Source organism: Eptatretus burgeri, chromosome 5 (genome assembly GCF_056783735.1).
Source record: "Eptatretus burgeri isolate ZD-2024b chromosome 5, Ebu_testis_v1, whole genome shotgun sequence".
NCBI classification, from domain to species: Eukaryota; Metazoa; Chordata; class Myxini; order Myxiniformes; family Myxinidae; genus Eptatretus; species Eptatretus burgeri.
Genome location: NC_140965.1, coordinates 11,522,535 through 11,535,525, shown reverse-complemented (window position 1 = coordinate 11,535,525; position 12,991 = coordinate 11,522,535). Strand labels below are relative to the sequence as shown.

The 12,991-nt window shown below is 43.7% G+C and overlaps 2 protein-coding genes across 2 annotated transcripts in view; one reads left to right on the top strand and one right to left on the bottom strand.

The window, feature by feature from the left end:
- Nucleotides 1–10,132: 10,132 nt before the first annotated feature.
- The window catches only part of LOC147025846 (switch-associated protein 70-like), a 91,975-nt gene continuing 89,116 nt past the window's right edge, over nucleotides 10,133–12,991 (bottom strand). Inside the window, exon 12 of the mRNA XM_085880722.1 lies at nucleotides 10,133–12,268. Within this exon, the coding sequence (XP_085736848.1) occupies nucleotides 12,093–12,268 (176 nt within the window). The 3' untranslated portion in view covers nucleotides 10,133–12,092. The remainder of the gene's footprint in view (nucleotides 12,269–12,991) is intronic.
- LOC147025847 (aspartate dehydrogenase domain-containing protein-like) lies at nucleotides 10,443–11,841 on the top strand. The gene is made up of 3 exons (XM_085880724.1): nucleotides 10,443–10,671; nucleotides 10,868–11,025; nucleotides 11,666–11,841. Exons 1-3 carry the CDS (start codon nucleotides 10,454–10,456, stop codon nucleotides 11,701–11,703), a joined length of 414 nt encoding a protein of 137 aa, XP_085736850.1. The 5' UTR covers nucleotides 10,443–10,453; the 3' UTR covers nucleotides 11,704–11,841.

Sequence of the window (12,991 nt, the reverse complement as noted above, 5' to 3'; positions counted from 1 at the left end):
TGCAAACAAGAATGAATCATTAGTATAGGCCTACACAAGCCCGTAACAACTTAACAGTTGTTCACAAGAAAAATAGATTCACATTGTGCTGGTCTAGTAGTGCCTGTCCCAAGAAAGTGCCCAAAATTGTCAATTTGGCAGCCATTTTGTTTATGCTAATTAGATGGTCAAAAACTCAGAATTCAGCTTGGGAAAAGGGCTCGTCGAATTCAGCATACCTTAATTATGTTAAAAAGTCATGTTCCCAACTTTTACTAAAAAATGCTTCCAGAGCCTTATACAGACGGGGCTCTTTTCGAGAAATAATTATAGTCTACTGGGATCTGTGGCATTCATGCTGAACTTCTCAAGGCTGGTGGAAAGGCTGTACTCATGTTGCTGCATGCAGTTCTGTGCTCTGCCTGGAACACAGGCATCATTCAAACTGACTGGAAGAGGGGCCTTGTTGTCCCTCTCTGGAAAGGGAAGGGTGATCGTCAAGACTGCACCAACTACCGAGGGGTGACGCTGCTTTCAGTGCCCGGCAAGGTCTTTGCTTGGATAATTCTTGATTGGGTTCGACACCATCTACTTCATTCCAGACCAGTCAGGCTTTACACCAAAGAGGTCAACGATTGACCATGTCCTTGCTCTTCGGGTCCTCACAGAATGCAGACGAGAGTTTCAGCAGGGGCTGCTTGCAGCCAATGTTGATCTCTGTAAAGCGTTTGATTCATTGAATCAGGATGACCTCTGAAGGATTCTTTGTCTTCGTGGGGTGCCACCAAAACTGATCAATCTGATGTCTGCACTATACTCTGGTACTGAGAGTGCTGAGATGTGGTGATGCCATCTCTGATATTTCCAGTTGTTACTGGAGTTCGTCAAGGGTGTGTACTGGCCCCCACACTTTTCAGCACTTGAATGGACTGGATTCTGGGGAGGATGTCGGAGAGATCAAGCTGCGGTGCATCGTTTGGGAATGTCAAGATCTTTGACCTTGATTTTGCAGATGATGCAGTCATCTCTGCGAAGACTAGATATCCTTCTGGGGGCCCTTGAGGTGCTGAATGAGGAGTCGGAGCTGCTGGGGTTACGGGTTTCCTGGGTCAAAACTAAGATCCAGGCTTTCAATGACATCTTGGATGCTGATTTCATGTCTGTACCTGCTTGTGGTGAGGATGTTGAAGTCACGGAGTGATATCACTGTGATATCACTGCCAAGTAACCTTGGCAGTGATATTCATGTCTCTGCTGGCTGTGAGTCAGAGGTCAACAGACGTCTGGGTCGGGCCTGGTGAGTCATGGATTCACTGGATCATGGGTTGTGGCGCTGCCGGTACCTGTGCAAGAGGACGAACGTCCGAGTTGTCAGGTCCTTGGTGCTTGCAGTCTTGCTCTGTGGGTGTGAGATTTGGGCTCTGACAAGGTATCTGAGACAGACGTAATTCCTTTAGTACCAGATCTCTTTGGAGTATCCTTGACTATCGCTGGTCGGACTTTGTGTCCAACGAGCGGTTGCTGAGAGAGACTCAAATGAGATTTGTTACCTGCATAGTCTGTGAGCGTTAGCTGCAGCTGTATGGATTATGTGGCTCGTTTTCCTTACGCTGATTCTGCTCATGAGTGGAGGTTACTAATGGGCCGACCACGTGCCTCGTGGTTGCAGCAGGTTGATCGGCATCTCAAGGAGATGGGGATGGGCCAGTCAGCTGCCTGAGGGATGGCCAGACGGAGGCCCCTTGAGTATTGGCGGAAAGTGGACGCAGCGATGCGCTGCTCTGGTGCATGCTCCCATACCTGACCTGTGAAACACCGGGATGACAGTATATAGCTCGTTCGGGATTCAAACCCAATCTAGACAGCTTATAAGTGAGTGTGTGTGTTCCTCCAAGCCATCCTCACAGCCTGAATGATCGGATGGGGAATTATTTAGATCCTTTAAAACTCATTAAAAGCACTTGCACGTATTTACTCAAGGGAGATCATGTTTAACATATTTATTGGAGTTATATGAAACAGTTTTTGATTGGGTGGATAAGGGAAGTGCAGTGGATAAAGTATATCTACACTTTCAAAAGGCATTTGATAAGGTACCACATAGGATGTTGCTTGCCAAAGTGAGGGCATGTGGAGCAGTTGGTCAGGTAACGAACTGAATTGGAAACTGGCTTAGTGATAAGAAGTAAAGAGTAGCTGTAAGTGGGAGGATGTCTGGCTGAGAGGACACCAGTAGTGGGTTACCTCAGGGATCGGTGGCTTGGAGGATTTCAGTAGTGGGGTACCTCAGGGATCGGTAGTAAGACTATTATTCATAATTGACATCAACGATTTGGATAGCATGGAATCGGCTTTCTAACTTTGTTGATGACACTTAGCTTGGAGGTCAGGAAGATTGCAAAGAGGGTGGTCATCAGAGATTCAGGAAAGTCCAGATTATTTAACAGATTGGGCAAAATATTGACAGATACAATTTCAGAAAGTAATGTAAAGTTCTCGAGGTGGGTAAGAATAATGAAAATAGGGACTATGTTACGAAGGAGGTAGTCTTGGATTGTGTGACACAGCAGGATCTGGGGGTGGCAGTAGATATTGGGGGTAAGCAAACAACACAGTGCCAGGCAGCCACAGGTAAAGCTAGTCGGGTTTGAGGTTGTATTCACTGGGATAAATGAAGAGGTCATGAAAAAGGAATTTAGTGAGGCCTCATCTGGCGTATTGTGTAAAGTGTTGGTAACCACATCTGTGGAAGGACATAGCTCCCATAGACAGGGTTCAGTGTAATCTCAATTGACTCCAGGAATAGCTAAACTAAGCTATATGTGGAGCGGCTGAAGGAGACAAGACTTTATACATAGAAGGATGATTAAGGGGGGATATGTTAAAACAAGGACAAATGTGTCCAAGAGCAGCGTCCTAAAGGTTTTGTCGGCATAAAAAAAAAAAACAACAAAAAAACAACTTCCGATATTTCGTCACGTGCCTTGATTAAGCCAATAGCGAGACCAGTCATAATGTATTTACGAATTTACGATATATAGTGTATTTACGAAATAAATAGTGTATTTACGAAATTACAATACGATAAATGGAATAATCTTTAAATAGTAACGTGAACTTTTCGAAACTTTAAAGCAAATGTCCGAATATATTTAAAAGTTCATGAAAGACGCTCTCAAAAGGCAACCTCAATGCGAGGATGTGTACATGTGCTTAGTATTTAAGGAGATCCGGATCTTGTATATACAAGAGCCGAGTCCGAGAGGTTAAGGTTTTGTCTTCACAAGAAGAAGAACAACAACGCCGAGCTCTCGATGAGCAGCGTTCGCTCCACGAGACGCTGCTAAAAATGTTTAAGAAAATGAAGGGTATAGACAAAGTAATTGCAAAGTATTTTTCAGTACAATGGGCAGTGATAGGACCAGGGGTCACAGCCTGATGGGCAGAGGAGTTAAGGCCCTGTCACACCTTGACGTTTTAGCCAACGTATCAAAAATTTGTCAAAAACGCTGGCGTACGTCGAATACGTTATGGGTAAGTTTGGTATACGTTAAGAGCACGCTGGCATACGTCGTAGTACGCCGAGCTCGTAGACAAATTTTAAGCATGCTCAAATTTTTTTGACGTATGCCAGCGTATGACTCACACGTTCCGCATATGCTGGCCATAAGTTGTGGGCATGTTATGCGATCGTTGACACATGTCGACACATGTTACTTGTAAGTTACTCATAAGTCGAAACACGTCGAGGTAATGTTTAGCGTACCCGAAACTTATTTCTAACATATGTGTAACGTATCTCCAACGCATATTGACGTATTTGATTGACGTCTTCCGGACGACCACAGAACGTACTGAACGTGTTTCCAACTTACAGCTACCGTAAAATGGCGTATTGGCAGCGTTTAGGGGAATTGGTATATAAAAGTTGGCTTCACAGGAGGAACCCGTCAGTGTTTCAGACTCCATGGTGAGTAGATGTCCATGTCAGTAGTAGTAGTAGTAGGTCCATGTCAGTAGTCGTAGGTGAGCGTGATAGGGAGGGTGTGGGTGATGATGGATCCTCCTTGCGTCCACGGCCACGGCCACGGCCAGGAGACTTCTTGGCAGCATTCTTCGAAGTTTTCTTCGGCATGACGATGATGTTGACACTTCGATGTCGAGCTTGGTTATGATTAAAATCGTCGAGCGGCAGCGTCCATTTAAACAGTCGAGCGGCAGCGATTTAAATCGTTGAGTGGCAGCCTATTAATAGGCTACGCCACGTAATCGTTGGCGATACGCTGCCGCGCTATGCATACGTTAGACTATCGTTGGGCATACGTTGTGAACGTCGACAACGCGCTAAGCATTCGTTGGTATGTTATCCATAAGTTATCGAAACGTTCTGTGTACGTTACTAAAACGTTATGCATACATCCAACACGTTATGAATATGCCCAAAACTGAAAAAACATCAATAGTTCAGCGTTGAAAAACATTAAAAAAAAAATGCCGAAGAAAACTTCGAAGAATGCTACAAAGAAGTCTCCTGGCCGTGGACGCGAACGCAAGGAGGATCCATCATCACCCACACCCTCCCCATCACGCTCACCGACTACTACTGGCATGGACCTACTACTACTGATACTACTGACATGGACATCTACTCACCATGGAGTCTGAAACACTGACGGGTTCCTCCTGTGAAGCCCATTTTTATATACCAATTCCCCTAAACGCTGCCAATACGCCATTGTACGGCAGCTGTAAGTTAGAAACACGTTCAGTAAGTTCTGTGGTCATCCGGAAGACGTTAATCAAATACGACAATATGCATTTGAGATAAGTTTCGGGTACGCTAAACATTACCTCAACGTGTTTCCACTTATGAGTAACTTACAAGTAACGTGTGTCCACGATCACATAACGTGCCTACAACTTATGGCCAGCATATGCGGAACGTGTGTGTCATACGTCGACAAATTTTGAGCATGCTTCAAATTTATCGACGAGCTCGGCGTACTACGATGTATGCCAGTGTGCTTCAGCGTGCTCTTAACGTATATAAAACTTACCCATAACGTATTCGACATTTGCCAACGTATTCGGCAAATTTTTCATACGTCGGCATATGCTGGCTAAAACGTCAAGGTGTGACACATGATGGTGAATGTTGACACTTCGATGTCTAATGCGGTTATGATTTAAATCTTTGAGCGGCAGCCTATTAATAGCGTACGCCACGTGATCATCGGCGATACGCTGCCGCACGCTTATGCGTACGTTAAGGCCCGGTCACACCTTGACGTTTTAGCCAGCGATGGCAACGTATTAAAATGTATGTAAAACGCTGGCTTACGTTGAACTTTTGATGTTTTTTTTAAAGATTCGGACGTATTCATAGCGACTTGGTCTTATGTATAACGGACACAGAACGTTTCGTTGTGTTATAGATAACTTATACCAATGAATGCTGAACCTGTTGTCGGCCTACACAACCGATGCCCAACGATAGTCTAACTTAGGCATAGCGCGTTGCACGCATCGCCGACGATGTCGTGACGTAGCCTATTAAAAGGCTGACGCACAACGATTAGAATCATAACTGCCGTAGAAATGGAAGTGTCAACATCGCGGTCACACCTTGGCGATCTTGCCAACGTATGCCGACCTAAGAAAAATGTGTCTAAAACGTTGGGGCACGTCAAATACGGTATGAGTAAGTTTGGTATACGTGAGTACAACGCTAAAGTACGCTATCATACGTCGTAGTAAGTAGAGTACGTCAAGAAATTTTAAACATGTTCAAAATTTTACGACGTACTCGGCGTATGACACACGTTCCGCATGCGATGGGGATAAGTTTTACACACGATATGTGGACGCTTACACACGTCCACAAAGGCTACTTATAAGCTACTCATAAGTCGAAACACGTCGCGGTAATGTCTTTTTTACGCGAAACTTATTTCTAACTTGTGTTTGACGTGCTTTGAACCAATTCTTTACGTAGTCCCAACACACATCGACGTATGTAGACGTATTCCAATGACGTCTTCCGGTCGACAAAAAAATAAATTAACGTGTTTCTAGCTTACAACTGCCATATAAAGACGTGTTCCCAGCGGTTTTGGGAATTGGTATATAAAAATGGTGTTCATAAAAGGGGAACCCAACAGTGTTTGAGTCCTTTTTGAGTCGATGTCCATGTCAGCAATAACAGTAACAGTATCAGTATCAGTATCAGTATTAGTATTAGTAGTAGTTTGTTCATGTTGGCAGTAGTAGGCGAGTGTGAGGGGGAGGGTGTGGGTTATGATGGATCGTCCTTGCGTTTCACGATTTCACGATTTAAATGACAAACTCAACGATTTAAATGGCTGCATCTCCACTTTTGAAAGTAGACGCTTGCGCTCAACAATTGGATTTTTTTTTACACTCAACGACTTTTAAACGGTACCACTCAGCTATTTTCATTGTTTACAATGAACGATTTAAATTGCTGTCACTCGCCTTTGTTTTTTGACGCTGGGGTTTGGAAATTTGAAGCGTTTCTTCTGAACGTGTTAAATCGCTCAAACTCGACTATTTTAAATAGACGCTGCCGATGGACAATTGGAATCATAGCCAAGCGAGACATCGAAGTGTGAACATCCTCGTCATGCCGAAGAAAAGTTTGAAGAATGCTGCAAATAAGTGTCCTGGCCGTGGCCGTGGACGCTGACGCAAGGACGATCCATTATACCGACGTCTTTCAGCCTATGAGTAACTTAAAAGTAACGTCTGTCGATGTGTGGCAACGATCGCGTAACGTGCCAACAACACGTTAATCATAGGTTAGAAACAAGTTTCGGGTACGCTAAACATTACCTCGGCGTGTCTCAACTTATGATTAACTTACAAGTAGCATGTGTTGACGTCTGTCAACGATCGCAGACCGTGCATACAACTTGTGGCCAGCGTAGCGGAACGTGTGAGTCATACGCCGGCCTACGTCGTGAAATTTCAAGCATGAAAAAATGAGGACAACCAAAAAGTACAACGTTTAAAGCCAACGTACAACGACGTATGGCAGTGTTTTTCAGCGTGCTCTCAATGTTATCAAAACTTACCCATAACGTATTCAACGTGTGCCAGCGTTTTAGAAAAAAAATTCAAAAATCGGCATACGTTGGCTAAAACATCAAGGTGTGACCGGGCCTTTAGACTATCGTTGGGCATACGTTGTGAACGCCGACAACACGCAAAGCATTCGTTGGTACAAGTTATCTATAAGTTATCGAAACGTTCTGTGTACGTTATTAATATGTTATGCATACGTCCAACTCGTTATGAATACGTCCAAAATTGAAAAAAAACATCAAAAGTTCAGTGTACGCCAGCGTTTTACATACATTTTGATACGTTGCCATACGCTGGCTAAATCGTCAAGGTGTGACAGTTCCCTTAGGGCCCTGTCACACCTTGACGTTTTAACCAGCAATGGCAACGTATAAAAATTTATGTAAAACGTTGGCGTACGCTGAAATTTTGATATATTTTTTTTTAAGTTTTGGGCGTATTCATAACGTGTTGGTCGTATGCATAACATATTAGTAACGGGCACAGAACGTTTCGTTGTGTTATTGATAACGTTTACCAACGAATGCTTAGCCTGTTGTCGGCGTTCACAACCTATGCCCAACGATAGTTTAACTTACACATAGCGCGCTAAACGTATCGCCGGCGAACTCGTGGCGTAGCCTGTTAAGAACCTGCCGCACGCCGATTTAAATCATAACCGCCTGAGAATTTGAAGTGTCAACATTGCAGTCACACCTTGACGATTTTGCCAGCGTATGCCGGCCTATGAAAAATGTGTCTAAAACGCTGGCACACGTCGAATACGGCGTAGGTAAGTTGTGTATACGTTAAGAGTAGGCTGGAAAACAATGAAGTACGCTGTCATATTACGTGGTACGTGCAATACGTCGTGAAATTTCAAGCATGCTGAAAATTTTACGACGTACTCGGTGTATGGCTAACACGTTCCGCATGCGTCGTCATATGTTCCTGGCACGCTCTGCGATCGTTTACACACGACGGACACACGTTACTTGTAGGTTACTCATAAGTCGAAGCACGTCAAGGTAATATTTAACATACCCGCAACCTAATTTTCAACCAATGGGTAACGTCCTTTTAACATATGAGTATGTTACATTTAACATATGCTCTGAACCTATGTTTAACGTGCTTGAAACCTATGAGTAACGTGCATTGAACCTATTTGTAACTTGTCTTGAACCAATGACTCGCGTGCTATGAACCTATGAGTAACGTGTGTTTAACCTATGTGTAGCATGCTTTGAACCGAAGTATAACGTGCTTCTAACCTTTGAGTAACATGCTATGAACCTATGTGTAACGTATCTCAAACGCACATTGTCGTATGTAGACGAATTAGATTGACGTCTTCCGGACGACCACAGCACTTACTGAACGTGTTTCTAACTTCCATCTACCGTGTAATGGCGTATTGGCAGCATGAAGGGGAATTGGTATATACAAATGGGCTTCACAAGAGGAACCCATCATTGTTCCAGACTCCATGTTGAGTAGATGTCAATGCCAGTAGTATCAGCAGTAGTTATACTATTTGCAGTAGTTGGTGTGCGTGACAGTAGTAATAGTAGTAGTAGTAGTAGTAGTAGTATGTCTATGTCAGTTGTAGTCGTAGTATGTCTATGCCAGAAGTAGTAGTATGTCTATGTCAGTAGTAGTATGCGAGTGTGATGGGGAGGGTGTGGGTGTGGGTGATGATGGATCCTCTTATCGTCCACGAATAGGAGACTACTTTGCACCATTGTTCGATGTTCTTTTCAGCTAATTTTTTTCTCATTCCCACGATGAAATATTTCTTTGTTTTACTTTTTAAACTATTAAAAACGACTGACATGCATAATGTACGAGTAATGAACACAGAACGCTTCGATAACCTATACATAAGTTCTACCAACGATTGTTTATCGTGTTTTAGGCGTCCACAACCTATGCCCAAAGATAGTCTAGCGTATGCATAGCGTAATAATTCCCAAGCACGTTATTCATAGATTATAAATAAGTCACGGGTACCCTAAACATTACTTTGATGTGTTTTGACGTATGAGGAACTTTCAAGTCGCGTGTTGTGAAGTGTGAACAACGTTCGTGTGGCATGCTTACAAAACGTTACTCATAGGTTAGAAATAAGTTTCGGGTACGCGAATGTTACCTCTACGTGTTTCGACTTATGAGTAACACAATTAACGTGTGTCAACGATCGCATAACGTGCCTACAACTTCTGGCCAGCGTAGCGGAACGTGTGAGCCAAACGCCGAGTACGTCGTAAAATTTCAAGCATGCAAAATTTTTTGGACAAGCAAAAAGTACAACGTTTTAAACCAGCGTAATACGACCTATGGTAGTGTTTTTCAGCGTGCACCTCACGTACACATAACGTACCCATAACGTATTCGACGTGTGCTTGCGTTTGACAAATTTTTCATAAATCGGCATACGCTGGCTAAATCGTCAAGGTGTGACAGCCCCTTAAGGATGGTTGTAGGGCAGGGCCTTTTCACCGAGAGAGTTGTTCATGCATGGAATAGTTTCCCTGGAAAGGTCGTGGCAGCAGAAACAGTAGATAAGTTGAAATTTGAGTTTGGTAAGTGCTGAGATGCATTGGGGGATAGAAGGGTACATTAATATTGGCATGAATGGTAGGTAGCTGAGATGTATGGATACCTGTGAGAGGGTTTCATCAAAAGGTGAATGTGCTGTTGGTCTCTTCCCCTGACACTAACACACACACACACACCTCCTCCTCCTCCTCATTAACTGATGCAGCGCTGGTATGATGTGCCAACTGCCCCACCTGTGTCAAAGTTCCTTGTTCCTTGTGTGTCATTACGTTTCTTTCAGACTAGTCGAATGGAGTTGGAAATAGTTTGTCAACAGTCTCTTCTCCCTCACTGTTGGTTGCTGACCTCACAAAAGAACCAGCTGGATTCAACAGCAATCAAGATAGGACTTATCCATATAAAAGGGACAGTTGTTTCTAGATCAGTTTGGCCATCATTTAATTTAGAATTGTCTACAATGGTTTATTTAATGTGAATGAAAATGTTGCAAATAATGAACCTTGTGCTGTTGGAGATGCAATACAACTTTTAATTGTAGAGAAATGGATAAAAGAAACATTCAGATTGTGAAATTGAATGAGATTTGCTTTCCCTGTTCAGAACTCTTCTGCCCATTCTTCCTGCTGCATAATATTCACAATTCGACTTTCCCAGAAATGGTTCAAATATGATAACTCCATGCAAGCAAGTTATTGATGTATCCAAACTGTTACAAAGTAATATGATTAACAACTATATGGGAAAGTATTGAAGCTTGAATAGCAGATCAGTTGTTCCAAAGATAGAGAAATGCTTCCCACCTGGTATCCTACAGGCCCTGACGGTGACGATGACGAAACACCCACACAGCTTTAAGCTTGAAGGAGCACTGCACAGTGCAGCCATGAGAGCCGTGGACTCTCCCCGACCCGTCGTGCTCTTCGAAGGGCCCGTGAGGGACCTCTGCCCGTTGGCTCCACACAACGTGAACACGATGGCTGCCGCAGCACTGGTTGCGCGGAACCTCGGCTTTGATGGGGTCCGAGGACGCCTGGTGGCAGATGCGAGGTCAGTGGGTCACTCCGAGCTTCTTGTTTCATCAATAAACACCCCACCGAGTTTATCAATGCCCATCCTGGCTGGACAAGCATCACAAATTCAAGACCCAAAGTTTATTGGGTGGAGGTGGGCTGGGACAATCAGATTCAGTTGGGGATATCTTTGGTGTTGCTTTGAAGATTTCATCTCGTGCGCCCTCCCGTAGCCTGCCAAACTGGCATGTCATTGACATAGAGATTGAGGGACCAACAGATCCAGAAACTGGACACACGTTCACCATACGCACATCCCGCCACAACCCAGCTGCTCTTGCAGTGGTCACGGGCTCTGCTACTTACTCTTCATTCCTCAGCAGCTTGCTAAGTAAGACCAGGTTTGGAGTTGATTTGCAAGTCAAACCTGTTAAGGTGAAACATTCTGATGAAACTTATCTTTCAAATGAAGACTTAAATTCTGAGCTGTGAGTGTCTAAGTCTCTTAAAAAAGCAAATGACAATATGCTAGGAAGGTAACAATTGCTGTTTAGATTTGTTTGAATAGCAATATGGGTCCTTTAAAATTACAAACTGATCAAATTTACTCAAAACAACAAAAATCCGGTGGCACGCAAAAAGATCATCTCATTCATGAACAGATTTTTCTTCCACCCTCATTTGCATAGCTCAACGAGACATGTGCAAAACAAGGGGTGGGCTGGGGGTGGGGGAGGACTGGCATTGGACTACACTAGTCAGACATGACAGAACAGACAGGAATGAAGAGATGGGAGAGGATGAACTTGACTTTGCAGCCATGTTGTAAAGAAGGATCGGATGAGTTTGGATGGAAGCAGCTTCAGAGCCAGTACAGATTGATTGCATTGTGACCTGTGAGCATGCAGCAAGATTCAAAATTTCAAAAAGAATATGCAAATTATTTTACAGTCAAGTGAAGGTTGCGGGTTAGTCTGGATGGATCGGACCGACTCTTGTGAGAGCTGATGTGTGGATTTTTGTCGTTGCAGGTGCAAGAGGACATGGAGGAGGTCTCATCCTATGCTAAAGCTAATTTTTAATTGTTAAAAAAGCTAATTGTTGGATTACATTTAATCCAACAAACATTCAAAAGCTAATTTGATTGAAAAAATGTTCACATTTTCTGTAAAAAATAAAGCAGGTATTAAAAAAGCTGCTTTAACAAGCTGTTATTGGAGGCCCAATTCTTTCTGCAATGTTCCACGAGTGAGGAAGTGTCACAAAGTCAAAATGATAAAGTGTTGAAAGAAACAATCTATGCAAAGTCGAATGTGCAATAATACCCACAATTATACCAAAGAAAAATAGTTACAAAAAGTTAAAACTCCAGGGGGGTTTCCAAGCATTGGGAAAAGATTAGTTTATAAACCCTCAATTACTGCAGGTAGAGTGCAACGTGTCCACAAGGCCGGATGCCTATTCTGGTCCCAAAGTCAGATTTGGGGATGGTTGAGAGGTTTGCTGGCTCTGACTTGGCGACACCTGTTTTCCACCACCCATCGACATATTGTGCAGCCTTCGCGCAATCTGAAATTGCTCTTGTGTGAAGGCCCCTTGTCCACGGTGGGAGATGATTGGGGCAGGCCGGTCCCCTGGAAGCGTTGGGGGGGGGGGGAAGGGGAGGAAACAGTTCACATTCAACAATAAAAAACATGCACAGCAGGATGCCCTGCCAGTTTTCACAATTTTAATCCAAACTTAATGAAGAACCTGACATTTTGCTTTAAAAGGTGGAGGGTTGGGGGAGAGTGGGGGGGGTGGAGGGAGGGTGGGGGGGGGGGGGGCGATGGGTTGATTGAAGAGACGAGTACGTGCCCGTAAAAAAAAAAAAAAATTCCAACCGCGAGCAACAAACAACAACCGCACAGGCCGTTTCTTCGCTCTCGCGTGCCTGTACGGGCGAAGCGTGGAAGTTCCCATATCACAGTTACCATGATTCGCAATTTAGGTTTTAATGGCCATTTATTCAATTTGCGCCAACGTATTTTGCCTTTTCGCAAGGTCATCGCAAGGAAAAACAAAAAGAGAAGAGAAGAGAGAAAAAAAATTACTTCCTGGTTCGGAGCATACCAGCACTCTGATGTTACCGAAATTTATGCACCGTCTCATATGAAAACGATCATAACTTGGGGCAGTGTTTATCTATAAATGCGCATAAGAAATCGAGAAATTATTAGAATACACAAAGTCATCACTCTCCGGAAGTCCGAACGTTGTAACCCGTAATGGGGAATGCGGCTGAGCTTCCCTTCCCCATCGGCCACGCCCATGCAATGTGTCTTGTCATTGGTTTGGTAAATAAATGGCCATAACTT

Coding starts and splice junctions, on each gene's coding strand:
- LOC147025847 (XM_085880724.1), top strand. CDS start 10,454: ATGACGAAACACCCACACAGCTTTAAGCTTGAAGGAGCACTGCACAGT. Junction 10,672..10,867: donor CGCCTGGTGGCAGATGCGAG/GTCAGTGGGTCA, acceptor GCCCTCCCGTAG/CCTGCCAAACTGGCATGTCA. Junction 11,026..11,665: donor ATTCCTCAGCAGCTTGCTAA/GTAAGACCAGGT, acceptor TTGTCGTTGCAG/GTGCAAGAGGACATGGAGGA.